Source organism: Podarcis tiliguerta (assembly GCF_965153285.1).
Source record: "Podarcis tiliguerta genome assembly, chromosome: 13".
Taxonomy (NCBI): Eukaryota; Metazoa; Chordata; class Lepidosauria; order Squamata; family Lacertidae; genus Podarcis; species Podarcis tiliguerta.
Genome location: NC_139546.1, coordinates 14270989 through 14286223, shown reverse-complemented (window position 1 = coordinate 14286223; position 15235 = coordinate 14270989). Strand labels below are relative to the sequence as shown.

Genomic DNA, 15235 nt, shown 5'->3' with positions numbered 1-15235 from the left:
ATGCTCTTGTCAATAAGCCTGCATGATGGCAGGAGAATGGGGGGGGGGGGCTGTTGTTCTTCTTCCTTCCCTAAAGGCTTAGAGGCACAGAGGAGGTTTGGAATCTTGTTCTGTTACAGATTCTACTTCCAGTGCTAATGGATCCTAATCTCATTCTGTAGCATGGTTAGGAAGTCTCTACAGCCAGCCAAAGGGCCAAACTAGATGGCATGGAAAATCCATGAGCAAAATTTCCTGCTGTCTTTAAAAAAATAACAATAAATACTTGGAAAGCCCCATGTAGCTGCTTTGAAAATCAAGGAAGTAGGACTAGGTTGTTCTGAACTCCTTTCCTCCTGAACAAGCAGCTGTTAGCTGTGTTTCCACACACTGAGCTATCAGTGTGTTCTTCCCCTACCCTCAGCCCCAACCTGCGAACTAATTCTTTCCAGAGGAGTGGTGCAATTTATATTGGGGTAAATGAAACACTCACATTGCTGCTTTTGCAACCCTCAAAGCAACTGCCTGAGCCTGCTATTTCAGTATTTCTGAAAGGGGGTAAGATCTTGATCATAGCTCTCCCTTCCCGTTGGCCACTGACTCGCAACTGTGTTTGTCTCTCGTGGGTCAGCTTGTCCCTTAAAGAATTTTTTTCAAACGTGTGATACTCAGCTGGGAGTTTGTGCCCACAAGGCCTGAAGAAGTTTAACATGCTGAAAGGCTGGCAGACTGGCTGGTACAAAGGAAGTCACAGCTGGGTGACCTTGGGCCACTCACCTCACAGAGTCTTTGTTGTGGGGGAGGAAGGGAAAGGAGAATGTTAGCCACTTTGAGACTCCTTAGGGTGGTGATAAAGCGGGATATCAAATCCAAACTCCTCCTCCTCCTCCTCCTCTTCTTCTTCTTCTTCTTCTTCTTCTTCTCATGAACAGTGGCTGTCATATAATGTTTGAAACACATTACTTTGCCTATGATGGCTAGTACCTTAGCTTCACACATGCATTTGGTACTATAATCAGATTTGGCCACTGAGGCACCCATGGGAACTCACCAGTGGCGTTGCGTGGGTTGTCAGCACCCGGGGCAAGGCAAGTAATTTGCGCCCCCTAACCCGGGGCAAGGCAAGTAATTTGCACCCCCCGCTGCACTGTCCCTCCCCCAGATAGTCCCTTGCTCTCTCTCCGCACCGCACCGCACGCCTGACACCCCCCCCTCCACAGTGGGCGGCGACCCGGCGGCTCGGATCAGATTCGCACAGCCAGCACTGCAGTGAGAGAGAGTGAGTGAGCCAGGTAGGGGCAGAGAGCTGCGAGTGCGAGCGCCCCCCCCCCCAGATGTTGCGCCCGGTGCGGCCAGGCCCCCCCCTGCACCCCCCACGCTACGCCACTGGAACTGACAATGAATTGCAAGCCATCTCAGCTTGCCTTGCTTTCAGGGATCTGTTTTAACACGGTAGAAAAAAAAATTAATGTAGGAAGGAATTTCAGTTAGCTCATAAAAACCAACAAGCAAATTTGTGTATGCGAGGACCAAGGAAGTGGGAAATAATGTGGTACAGAGTGGACCAAGGGCAAAAATTAAACACTCCGTATGGTGCTGGAATGTTGGAGTTTTATTTTACCATTCCTGCATGCAAAGAAGCAAAAGGAATTGCCTATTGCTGATGTCCTTACTGGAGGAACGGCTCTTTTCATTGTCTAGTACTTTTAAGGACATCTCACTGAAATAAATGTAAATGAGACAAATTAGCTCTTGTTTCGTGCTGGAAAATGTTTCCTGAGCTGCTATGTCTGTGGGGGTGGATTTGAAATGAAATAAGTTTTCAAAGAGCCACCCTGATTCAAAGCTCGGTAGGTCACCAATGGGCCTATGGATCTGTGTGAGCCAGTTTTCTGCATGATGGAGGTTTCTCAAATGCTGAAGAGCACGGCCAAATTTTCATTCATGCACACTTCCATCAATATTTGTTTGTTTGTTTACTACCCCATCCTTCATCAATCCACAATTCTAGGGTGGGTTACATCATAAAAGGTAAAGGGACCCCTGACCATTAGGTCCAGTCGTGGCCGACTCTAGGGTTGCGGCGCTCATCTCGCTTTATTGGCCGAGGGAGCCGGCATACAGCTTCCGGGTCATGTGGCCAGCATGACTAAGCTGCTTCTGGTGAACCAGAGCAGCACATGGAAATGCCGTTTACCTTCCCACTGGAGCGGTACCTATTCATCTACTTGCACTTTGTGCTTTCGAACTTCTAGGTTAGCAGGAGCAGGGACCAAGGAATGGGAGCTCACCCCTTCACAGGGATTCGAACTGCCGACCTTCTGATCGGCAAGTCCTAGGCTCTGTGGTTTAACCCACAGCGCCACCCGCATCCCTCATAAAATATATACAGTGGTGATGATACCTTGAGGGGACTGGTGTGTGAAATCTTTCCAGCCTGCCAAAATTAACCTTATTTTCCTCATCAGTATTTTTGACGTTTTGTTGCCCACATTATCAAACTCAGTTTGTTTTAGGAGCTGCCCATTGCCGCCTTTTTTTTTTTTTTTTTTTTTACACATACGCCCTCTTACCTAATATCTTTGTATGTGGTGAAAGTGGGGGAGCCTCGAAATCTGCATAATAGTGTGGGGGATGGGTTTCCCCCTTGCTCTTTCGTAGAAAAGCTCCATTATTTGGACTGATGCTTTCACCAAGAACATGGACCATTTATATTTGAGCCTTGGTGTTTATTTCTCTGCCTCACCTGAAAAGATGTGTTTCCTTTACATCTGTAAGATGGATTGGCCCTGCGAAGGTGTACGGGAGCTAGCCTCCTCAAAGTGCATCTGCGTGCCAGCAGCGCTCACAATCACTGTTTGCAAAGCTGCCCTGTCAACATAGCAACATCCCTTGGGAAGGCGTTGCCATGGAGATCTCAGGCGGTCAGCTGATGCCTGGTCCTGCCGAAGCTTGTTTTCCCAGCTCAAGAAGCCATTCTGTCACTCCTAACCTTAAAAAAAAAAAAAAGGCAATTCCAAATGGGGAGCAATATCCCACTGTGTGCCTTTGACATGTGGCAGTAAAAATCCCCGTGACTTGAAACCTCTGGTGGAGTTCTTGTCCCTGGTGTTGCCAGCCAAGTTGGCATATGCCAGGAACTGAAGGATAGCAATAAATAAATGCATCAAGATGGGAAGATATGATCCTAGGGTTGAGGAAGTCTGTAGCTGGTGTACAGATAACTAGGAAATAACAATACATTCTGGAAAACGGAGGAAATGAAGATCATTTTCTCTTATTGCACACATGCCTGTTACTATCGCTTTGCAAGCTTGTTTTGTTAAATTGAATCAGGATGCGTTCCTGCGTCCAATTGTGGCATTTTGAGAGTGCAGATTCAGTGGATTTGTGCAGAGTTTGGTACCTCACAAAGCAGTGGTACAATTGCTTCACCATGCACCTGCCTTACAGGGCGAATCACAATTACCCACGCCAAGATGCCAAAAACAGATTTAAATCAATTATTTAAACTAATCTACCCTGCTGAAGAGGCCCCCTGTAGCAGATTATTGGGGCTAAATGTGGATTGATAGTCCGCTGCATAGCAACCATTCGCTTTTTTATGTTAGAGGTAGCTCCTTGTTCTAAAACTAAGTAGCAAATGTAGTACTATCCAGAAGTCACAGTAGTACAACTGACCGTTGACTTATTGAAGGGTCACCAAATTGACTTTCCCCATTCTAAAGGAGTATAGTTTTTTCATGGTTGAAACCTAGAGAACAATAACTTTGTCCCAACTGTTTTCTAGGGGACACAACAGTTGGCACTGGCCATTGCCTCTGGAATTGGCCTGGATGGAGAAGGGAAGGAAGATCAGGAGTCGGTATTGGGTTAGCATTCTCTCCTGCCTGACCCCAGCTCATAACTCCCCATATTTGTTGGAAGAAGGTGCAGGCCGAACACAGCTGGGAGCTGGGGGCACTGTTATACGGTGGTTCCGCTCCTTTCTCCTGGGCCATGTCCAGAAAGTGGTGTTGGGGGATGAGTGTTCAGGCCCCTGGGCTCTCACTTGTGGGGTGCCTCAGGGTTCCGTCCTCTTCCCCCATGCTTTTTAATATCTATAGGAAGCCGCTGGGAGAGATCATCAGAGGGTTTGGGCTGGGTGTTCATCAGTATGCAGATGACACCCAGCTCTACCTCTCCTTTAAATCAGAACCAGTGAAGGCGGTGAAGGTCCTTTGTGAGTGCCTGGAGGTGGTTGGAGGATGGATGGCAGCTAACAGATTGAGGTTGAATCCTGACAAGACAGAAGTACTGTTTTGGGGGGAACAGGGGGCGGGCGGGTGGGGGGGATTCCTTGGTCCTGAATGGGGTAACTGTGCCCCTGAAGGACCAGGTGCACAGCCTGGGAGTCTTTTGGACTCATAGCTGTCCATGGAGGTTCAGGTTAATTCTGTGTCCAGGGCGGCTGTCTACCAGCTCCACCTGGTATGCAGGCTAAGACCCTACCTGCCCACAGACTGTCTTGCCAGAGTGGTGCATGCTCTAGTTATCTCCCGCTTGGACTACTGCAACACGCTCTACGTGGGGCTACCTTTGAAGGTGACCCGGAAACTGCAATTAATCCAAAATGCGGCAGCTAGACAGGTGACTGGGAGTAGCCGCCGGGACCACATAACACCGGTTCTGAGAGATCTGCATTGGCTCCCAGTACGTTTCCGAGCACAATTCAAATTGTTGGTGCTGACCTTTAAAGCCCTAAACGGCCTCGGTCCTGTATACCTGAAGGAGCGTCTCCACCCCCATTGTTCAGCCCAGACACTAAGATCCAGCACCGAGGGCCTTCTGGCGGTTCCCTCATTGCAAGAAGTGAGGTTACAGGGAACCAGACAGAGGGCTTTCTCGGTAGTGGTGCCCACCCTGTGGAACACCCTCCCTTCAGATGTGAAGGAAATAAGCAGCTATCCTATCTTTAAAAGACATCTGAAGGCAGCCCTGTTCAGGGAAGTTTATAATATTTAATGCTGTACTGTTTTTAACATTTGATTGGGAGCCGCCCAGAGTGGCTGGGGAAACTCAGCCAGATGGGCAGGGTATAAATAAATTATTATTATTATTATTATTATTATTATTATTATTATTATTATCACTATTATTATTATTATTAAATGTGGGGTCTCTTGATCCCTTGCAAGAGAATGCCTGGTCACAGAGCGTTCAGCCTTCCGCCTGCTTTCAGTCTCATCCCCTTGATTAGAATCCTAGAAATACAACTGAACACACCTAGACCTTGCTTTTGGAGGCTTTCATAACAACAATTTCTAGAAGTATGCACTGCTGTTTGGGGAATTCCTTTTTACATGAGCTTTCTGGTGCACTGAAAATTTCTTGAAGTCTTAACCTTTCTCTCCAGCAAGGGGGAAATGGCAGAGAGGTGTTGAAAGGTGTCAGAAATGAGACAGTCTCTTTTTTTCATGCTAAAACAAAGAACAGTCCTTGAAGGTTGAGTTTTTTCTTAAGTTCCTTGAAGAAACTAGCAGTCAGTCTGATCCAATTAAAGCCATTCTAAATAGCTAGGAATTCTCATCTGAGCACACTTTTGTCAATGCTTGACGTTTCACTACAAAAATAAATAGCAATTATTGGGTTTGTGCCTGAAGAATTGTGCTTTCCTCGGATGTTTGAGTGATCAAAGCTGTATCAGCTTTTAAAATTTAAAGTTTATACTCTCTCATACACCATATTATAAGTATGTGTGTGTATTATGTATGTATGTGTATGTAAATAAAAATTCTGGGGCAAAGCTCTTTCAAACCTTTGCTTAATTTAATCCCTGATTATTAGACAAAAGCTTGTGTGTGCCAAACACAATCCAGAATATAGAAATGTATTGGCTTTTTCTACGGGTCTGATTAGCAGAAATGCACTGTAAGCAGAATCAAAGCCCCATCACCAATACTTGGTCAATCAGCAACCTCTTTGTTATTATCAAGAGAGCCATTGTATGGTAGCATGCGCAGATATTTCAATCTTTGTTCTGTCTCACCTGATTTATTGCTACATTTGCACAAACCTTTTAACTCGTTAGTATTTTTTAAATAAAACACATATGCCTCTTTTAAAAAATGAATAGCGAAGGGAGGAGGATTAATTTGCACTTACTGAACCAAGACACACACTGAAATGTAGTTATCCTTTGGAGTTGACACTTACCTAGATTTTGCAATGCGGTTCTCCAATCAAAAGAGCATAGAAAATGTCTGCATTAGTAAAAAATATTTACAGAAATGTAAGATTTCAGGGGGAAATGCTTCAAAAATGGATACATCAGAAGAGTATATGCACGCAATTTTATATGAATTTTCATGTGCCAACGCAGAAACAGGATGGACTGAACGGAAGAATGGAAAATGAGAAATGGAGAGAAACCAAAATGGGCAGATTTCACCCATCCCTACCCCAAGGCTGTACAGCTGCAGTATATAGTCTGGGATGTGTGTACTGTTCTGCTACAAAAAAAAGGTCTCCATACTGTGTTCAGAATACCGTATTTTTCGCTCTATAGGACGAACCTTGTTTTAGAGGGGGAGAACAAGGGGGAAAAAATCTCCCCCTCTCTGCTCAGCGCCCCTTCAGCGAAGCGGCAGGAGAAATGGAGCCCCTTCCATTTCTCCTCCCGCTTGGCTGAAGGGGCGCTGCACAGCTCTCCCTCTCTGCTGAAGCCAGGGGAGTCTTGCTCTCCCAGCTTCAGCAAAAGGAACCTGAAGCCTTTGGAGCGCAGCGGGAACTCGCGCTGCGCTCTGAAGGCTTCAGGCGGCTATCCCTGAAGCCTGGAGAGCGAGAGGGGTCGGTGCAGAGGGAGCGCTCCCTCTGCGCTTTGGAGGCTTTGCGTTGCTATCGCTGAAGCCAAGGAGCCTGCATTCGCTCCATAGGATGCACACACATTTCACCTTAATTTTTGGAGGGGAAAAAGTGCGTCCTATAGAGCGAAAAATACGGTATGTTGTGCCATGCAGATACATTTTCATATATTGTTATCAGTTGTCAATTTCTGTGTTCTATGTGACGAACACATTTTGTGGGAAATGTGTGAGTAAGTTTGGAGATGAACTAAAAATTCATAACAACATAGTCTTGGTAGCCCAATCTGGTCCAGCAGTCTGGTCAGACAGATGCCCACAGGAAGATACAGTATGGGTACAGTGGCGCTCTGATCATAATCCCCAGTGCCTAGTGTTCAGAGACATGCTGCTCTGATGCAGGAGATGAAATATGGTCATCATGACAAGTAGCCATTGATAGCTTTTACAGGGAGCTAGATAATTTCATGGAGGGATAAGGCTATCTAAACTGGTAGCAAATTCCAGAGTTTAACTAAGTGTGAAGAAACACTTCCTATCATCTGCTCTGAATCTCTTGCTGTTCAGCTTCATTGAATGACTCCAGAGTCTCCTATTTTGTGTGTATCTGTGTGAGAGATGCTACCTATCCACTTTCCCCACATCATGCAAATACATCATTATCCCCTCTCCACATATTCATCTAAAAAGCTCCAAATGTTGTAAACGTTCCTCAAAGGGGAGTTGCTCTTGCCCCTTGGTGAGTTTGGTTGCCCTTTTCTGCACCGCAGGCAGAGAGTGGGACTCCAGATACTTTTTATAAACGGCTCAGGGCCGCAATGCCTCAGGGACCGCCTCTTTCCATATGAACCTAACCGAACCCTGAGATCATCTTCTGATGCCCTTCTTTGTGTGCCTCCTCCTCGAGAGGTCTGGAGGAAGACAGCACGAGAACAGGGCCTTCTCTGCAGTGGCTCCCTGTCTGTGGAATGCTCTCCCCAGAGAAGTTCGCCTGGCACCTTCATTATACACCTTTAGGCACCAGGCAAAAACGTTCCTTTTTAACCAGGCCTTTGGTTGATTTGATTGACATCCGAAGTCCTTTTAAAATGTGGAGGGGTGTTTTTTGGGGGGTGGGGATTATTGGGTTGTTGTTTTATTATTCTATATTTTATGGTTTTGTGTTCTGGTTTTGTTCTGTGAGCCACCCTGAGACTCCGGGTATAGGGCGGTGTCTACATTCAATTAGTAGTAAATAATGCTAATCAGTACTTTTTTCTGGGGGGATGCAGGGATATGCATACCCCTAAACATTTTCTGAATCTGTAAGCTTGGCCTCATTGAGGGGCCGTGTTTCAATATGAATAGGAAACTGAGAGTACCCTTAAATTTTTTTAGAAAAAAACCCTGATTCTAATAATTATAAATATATCATGCAGTGCAACTGAAACAAAGCTTCCTAATATATTTCTAATATGCTTAGCATGCTTCCTAAGTACCGTATTTTTTGCTCTATAAGACTCACTTTTTCCCTCCTAAAAAGTAAGGGGAAATGTGCTTGCGTCTTATGGAGCGAGTGTAGGCTGCGCAGCTATCACAGAAGCCAGAACAGCAAGAGGGATTGCTGCTTTCACTGCGCAGCAATCCCTCTTGCTGTTCTGGCTTCTGAGATTCAGGATATTTTTTTTCTTGTTTCCCTCCTCCAAAAACTAGGAGTGTCTTATGGTCTGGTGCGTCTTATAGAGCGAAAAATACGGTACTTGAGGTGCTACTGTGAAATTTAATGTATGCCTTGCTTTTAAGGTTCTGTTCAATTGCTCAGCTGTCTGTAGGCACTTCTATATTATACAAAGTCATATTTGAAATACTAATGTCAAAACATATAGTGTGCTGCTCGTAGTAAATGTCCCTGTGTCCCTGTGTTATTCTTGCTTTGAGGTCACTTGAGAGGCAAAAGCCAGGCACTTGCCCTGTTAAAGTCTGGTTAATCAGACATGGCTGTCATTCCAGAAATGGGTGGTAGGGGGAAGGTGTCTGTATTTGTAATTTAATTTTCTATGACTACTGCAAAGCATCCACGAAGGCATGGAACTTGGTGAACCTTAACGTTTCCCTTCTTTCTTCGCTCAGCTGACGGGATTGAGCGTCTCCAATGGAAAAGACCAGCTTGCAGTTTTCCACACAAAGGACAACAAGGACCTAATTGTGTGCCTCCTCAGCATGCATCCAGTCAATGAGAGCAAGATCGGAGAGTTGATTGGAGTCCTGGCAAATCACTTCAAAAGGTGAGTTTGAGTACACATCACCAAGTCTTGCTTTGGCATGGCTTTTGACTCCCTTTCTGTAAACATCTGGATATCTCTCTAGAGTCTGACTCCTCAGGGCTTGCATAAACCTGTATTTTGACCACGTAAGTAGTTCTTTTTGGCTACCCAACAGATGTGTCAACTGTAAACCATGCATCTGTATGTTCTTCAGGTTTGACTGTGTAGGGCCAGAATGAGTGCTGATGGTTGTCCCATGTCTGGAAAGAAGCAGTATTTGGTCTCAGCTCGTCTGTGCCCTTTAATTCCCAACAGGCTATTCCACTGCGCCTTCTATTTTCCACTTGCACCCACTAATTATGTGTATAATTTTAAAAGCACTCAGCTTTTGTCGCAAAGTTCTTTCACACCCAGAATCATTTTGACTTGATTAACAATAGCTGATACTACAGCGGCTCTCCCGTTTCTTACTCATCCTAGCTTTCCCTTAATCAGGCATGGCCAAACTTGGCCCTTCAGCTGTTTTGGGACCACAACTCCCATCATCCCTAGCTAACAGGACCAGTGGTTAGGGATGATGGGAATTGTAGTCCCAAAACAGCTGGAGGGCCAAGTTTGACCATGCCTGCCTTAAGTGAATTCCCTTAAAAGGGTTCAAGTTTGAAATATGACCAGTTTTGGTCAGTACAAGTTGGCATCTACTACATTGTTAATAGAGTTCAATATAATATGTTGTTATGGATGGAAATCCAAAATGGTCCTTCTTGTTGCAAAGTGGAGTTTGGTCTCCTACATCTTTGACATGGTTTCATAGTAATCTACTCTTTATTAAAACATACCACAGGAGCCCAGTATAACTTATGTGGAACCTTTTGCTGAACCTCGTCTCAAATTTATATTAGTAGCAAATGCTATGATATTTGGAGGGACGCGGGTGGCGCTGTGGGTTAAACCACAGAGCCCAGGATTTGCTGATCAGAAGGTCGGTGGTTCGAATCCCCACGACGGGGTGAGCTCCCGTTGCTCGGTCCCTGCTCCTGCCAACTTAGCAGTTTGAAAGCACGTCAAAGTGCAAGTAGATAAATAGGTACCACTCCGACGGGAAGGTAAACGGCGTTTCCATGCGCTGCTCTGGTTCTCCAGAAGCAGCTTAGTCATGCTGGCCACATGACCTGGAAGCTCCCTCGGCCAATAAAGCGAGATGAGCGCCGCAACCCCAGAGTCAGCCACGACTGGACCTAATGGTCAGGGGTCCTTTACCTTTACCTTTACTATGAGTGCCTCCTTCCAATTCACTGAGGTTTCCCCACTCCAGAATATACCATTGGGTGTGGGAGAGAATATCACGTGAAGCAAGCTTTGACACCTGTCTCAGTCCAGTGCTTGAGACCTGTGGTAGATGCTTTGTCTGTGTGATTTGTGCCTCCATAGTTGTATAGGATGTTAGGGGAGCAGGTAGTACTTCTGGGGGGGGGGACATGTCATGTTCCTTCTGGGGTAGTTTGTCCACCTTTGGTCACCACCCTGCACTCAGCTCTCACCAGTGGTTCCTAGAAGCTGTCAGCATGTGACAGCATCCCCAATCTGGGAATGGCTTTGGCTGGCCAACTAAACCAGGTGAGGGTAGCTGATGAGTCTCAACCCCTCAGTGAGTTAGTGACTTCCCCTGCATGCAAAGACAGGCTCCGGCAGACTAAGCAGATGTGACCAATAATGGGTCCAACAGTCAAGAAGGTGGTTTCCGCACATGCTATAGAAGGAAGTGAAGGGCTTTTCAACCGGGGAAGGTGGTGCATCTAAGAGAAGGAAAACTCTGGTCCTAAACGTCTGCTGCCTTGTGGGATATTTTCAGGAGTAAACCCTACACAAATCTGGAGTGGAGTGGAGTCCCTAAGACGGTTGGATGGCGTCTTGTATGCCTCTTTCTGGCAAATCTTGCAGCCAGGCTGCTGCCAAATGTATTGTTCCGCTTTCCTTTGGACCATATCACCAAGGCCAGAGGGGAGACTTGTTGTCTAGGCCACCCAGGACCTCCATACACACCTCCTAGGCTTGTGCCCCAGAGAGATGCTAACACAGTGGTTTGACTTCACCCCTGGAGGCGCACTCCTTTGTCTCTTGAGACGATAGATGCCAACAAGTTTGTGCTGCAGGAAATTATACAGATACCCAGTAGAGGGCGCTAGTGAGGTGGGAGAAACTGCAATGATGGGAGCTTGAGATCTGCTAGTTCCTGACTTTCTTGATTCCAGCTACCCCAGTGCCTTTAGCCTTTACCTATTAATTTACTATGGCATAATTCAAGGTGTTGTTGTTGTTGTTTAGTTGTGTCCGACTCTTCGTGACCCCATGGACGAGAGCACACCAGGCACTCCTGTCTTCCACTGCCTCCTGCAGTTTGGTCAAACTCATGCTGGTAGCTTCAGGAACACTACCCAACCATCTCGTCCTCTGTCGGCCCCTTCTCCTTGTGCCCTCCATCTTTCAACATCAGGGTCTTTTCCAGGGAGTCTTCTCTTCTCATCAGGTGGCCAAAGTATTGGAGCCTCAGCTTCAGGATCTGTCCTTCCAGGGAGCACTCAGGGCTGATTTCCTTAAGAATGGATACGTTTGATCTTCTTGCAGTCCATGGGACTCTCAAGAGTCTCCTCCAGCACCATAATTCAAAAGCATCAGTTCTTCGGCAATCAGCCTTCTTTATGGTCCTGCTCTCACTTCCATACATCACTACCGGGAAAACCATAGCTTTAACTATACGGACCTTTGTTGGCAAGGTGATGTCTCTGCTTTTTAAGATGCTGTCTGGGTTTGTCATTGCTTTCCTCCCAAGAAGCAGGCGTCTTTTAATTTCGTGACTGCTGTCACCATCTGCAGTAATCATGGAGCCCAAGAAAGTAAAATCTCTCACTTTCTCCATTTATAATTCAAGGTATAGTTCAGTAAAACCATCTCTCTGGTCGTCTCACACAGAACAATATTTGCTTCAGTCAATAAGCCTTAGTTGACCTAAGTCAGTGTTGGCCAACATTTATCCTCCAGACCAGACAGTGGTCCTCCTGGAACCAGGAGTTTGCAAACTGACCCCACGGCCAAGCTCCATAGTTAAGTTGGTGCCATCAATAATAGCTTTGCGGTTATGAAGGCATGGCTGGAGCATGGCACAGGAACAAAGGAAGTAGCCTTATACTGAGTCAGACCCATCTAGCTCAGTGTGGTTGGCAGTGACTGGCAGTGGCTCTCCAGGTTTTCAGACAGGAGTCTCTCCCAAGCTTAGCTGCAGATGCCAGGGTTGAATGTGGGACCTCCTGCTTGCAAGACAGATGCTCTACCTCTGAGCTACAGCCCTTTCCCATAAAAACATTCCAAAATGAAATATTACTTGAAGGCATAGATAGAATATCTTACCTTTAGCCAATCAATTTCCTGAAAAGAGAGGAGCGTTGAAAGATATTGATTAAGGAAGCCTATGCATATGACAGTATCAGGAGGGGAGGAAAAATAGGGACCACAATTGAAAAACAAAACAAATATCTGATTTGATGGACCCATCTTCCAACTACCCTAATAATGTGGATTTCACTGAGCTTTGCCACACCTGTGGTGGGGGCGAGGAGATTGTTTCCACTGCAGCTGCTCTAGAAGCCCTTCAGCAGCCAAAAATATTTTCAGCAATTTGCTTAATGGAAACAGTGGAATGCAAACCTCCACTCCCTTAAAAGAAAAGGGGGGTTCATATTGCATAGCAACTCCAGACAGAAATGCTTTTTGTCCCTCTTTCTTCTACAGTCAAGTTTATTGTGCTTTTCTGAACTGGGATCCTGATGCTTAATTTATATATTGCAGCACTTAATTGCTATGTCCTGATGCCTGTTTTGAGAGCATGGAATCCCAATGTACATAAGTAATGCACAATTAAAATGCTTTAAAGATTTTGAAGTTGCCCCACCCAATCCAAGGACTCGGGCTCATAACCGTGTCCCTGATTACTGTCCCGAAGGCCTGCAAACTTAAGAGCAAGAAATAATGAAAGTAGGGAATAGTTGGAGAGAGAAAACATAAAATCTAACGGGATACATGCATTTCTACACTGATGGAGTGTGTGGAGAGATAGGCCAGATAGATTGAACCAAGGTATTAAGCAAACAATGAGTCCTATTCACTTCATGTGGCACCCTAGTGGATGTGGTGAGAAAATGACTATGTTGGTGCATCATGCCAAACCATGGTTTTGTGTAATGTGCAGAGGACACAGTGAGCCTCAGTCTCCTGTGCTCCCCATTCTTTCTCTTCCTACATGGTCAGGAGAAGGACTTGGGGAGCTTTTATTTTCCATTGCCCTTAAATGCATCTGTTTGTTTCATTTGGGACGCAGGTGGCGCTGTGGGTAAAAGCCTCAGCGCCTAGGGCTTGCCGATTGAAAGGTCGGCGGTTCGAATCCCCGCGGCGGGGTGCGCTCCCATTGTTCGGTCCCAGCGCCTGCCAACCTAGCAGTTCGAAAGCACTCCCGTGTGCAAGTAGATAAATAGGGACCGCTTACTAGCGGGAAGGTAAACGGCGTTTCCGTGTGCGGCTCTGGCTCGCCAGAGCAGCGATGTCACGCTGGCCACGTGACCCGGAAGTGTCTCCGGACAGCGCTGGCCCCCGGCCTCTTGAGTGAGATGGGCGCACAACCCTAGAGTCTGTCAAGACTGGCCCATACGGGCAGGGGTACCTTTACCTTTACCTTATTGTTTCATTTGAACTGATGAGCATGGTTTCACACCATGATCAGTTTTAAAACAAGCCAACTTCAGACCATGGTTTATGGAGCTGGTTTGTTTCAAGAAAACCTAGTTAGTGTAACCCACGATCTCCAGTACAGATGAAATGACAAGCCACATTTATGGGAAACCAAATGTAAAAGCTGTTGAAATCCTCCTCCTGGCTATACAGGGGGAGAAGTGTGTATTGGAGTGGCAGGGAATGAACAAGCGTTGAATATTGCTACAATTTATGCATCTCACTAAAACCATGGTTTAGTGTGACGTGCAAGCACAACCAATGTGTTTTGCTTTGTTTGCTTGAGATCTACCTCCCAGCTTTCAGATTCGTGGAAGATGTCTTTAAAAATATGAAGTCAGTACAGTGGTGCCTCGCAAGACGAAAAGAATCCGTTCCGCGAGTCTCTTTGTCTAGCGGTTTTTTCGTCTTGTGAGGCAACCCTATTAGCGGATTAGCGGATTAGCACTATTAGCGGTTTAGCGGCTATTAGCGGCTATTAAAGGCTTAAGGGATTAGCGGATTAGCTGCTAAAAGGCTATTAGCAGCTTAGTGCCTTAGAAAAAGGGGGTGAGGAGCGGAAAAAAACCCCCAGGAATCGCAAGACATTTTCGTCTTGCGAAGCAAGCCCATAGAGAAATTCGTCCTGCGAAGCACCTCCAAAACGGAAAACCCTTTCGTCTAGCGGGTTTTCCGTCTTGCGAGGCATTCGTCTTGCGGGGCACCACTGTATCTGCTTCTGAGGGGTGGGCTGCTGTTTGGCCCTGAGGAACATGTCATGAAGAGATTTGAGGTGCTATGGCTAGATTTGCAAATAGTAACCGCTTATCAAATGGAATCCTTGGACATTATTGTTTAGGACATGACCAAATTACAGCTGATGTATAAACGTAAGAAATCAAGAGAGCATTAAAAGAAAAGGGAAACTAAGCACCTTTTGTTGCTTTGGGAAACACAGTCATATGCTGTGTAACTCACCAGTACTCACAAGGATTATCCTGCTACCTTTTGTGGGGTGAAGTCCCTGTTGCATACAAATGGTTTGTGAGTGACGGGCAAACTTTTGACAACTCCTGTGTTACAGGTCAAGGTGCAGAAAGGACTGGGGAGCAGGTTACATGTTGGCACAGAATATTTGTGCCTAGCAGACGGTCCCTCTGCTGTTAGCTCACCATGCTGTGCATACAAAGATCTCACAACTATACCAGTCAAAACAAATGAGACTTGCCAGACACTTTCATGCAATATTTTCCTCATTTCTCCAATGCAGTGTACACATGCCTCTCCCCTTGCCTGTTTGTTTTTCCTTTTCTTTAACCTCTGTAAAATGGGGCCAGTCCACCAGGCTTTTTCATAAACAAGTGACACACGGAATAACATGAGCCACCTGCACACGTCAGGCTAGCTGAGTCA

General features: G+C 46.0%; 1 protein-coding gene across 4 annotated transcripts in view; it reads left to right on the top strand.

The window, feature by feature from the left end:
- Positions 1-15235, top strand: part of MYO1D (myosin ID) — a 185572-nt gene that overhangs the window by 115196 nt on the left and 55141 nt on the right. For 3 of the 4 annotated variants that reach the window (XR_014503947.1, XM_083407519.1, XM_083407518.1), the window contains exon 21: positions 8931-9085. Coding sequence is in view for 2 of the 4 variants with exons in the window: in XM_083407519.1 (XP_083263645.1) it covers positions 8931-9085 (155 nt within the window). In the remaining 2 variants the exon portion in view is untranslated. Of the gene's footprint in view, positions 1-8930; positions 9565-9671; positions 10171-15235 lie in introns of all 4 variants that reach the window. The other variant, XR_014503948.1, reaches the window with a different exon arrangement.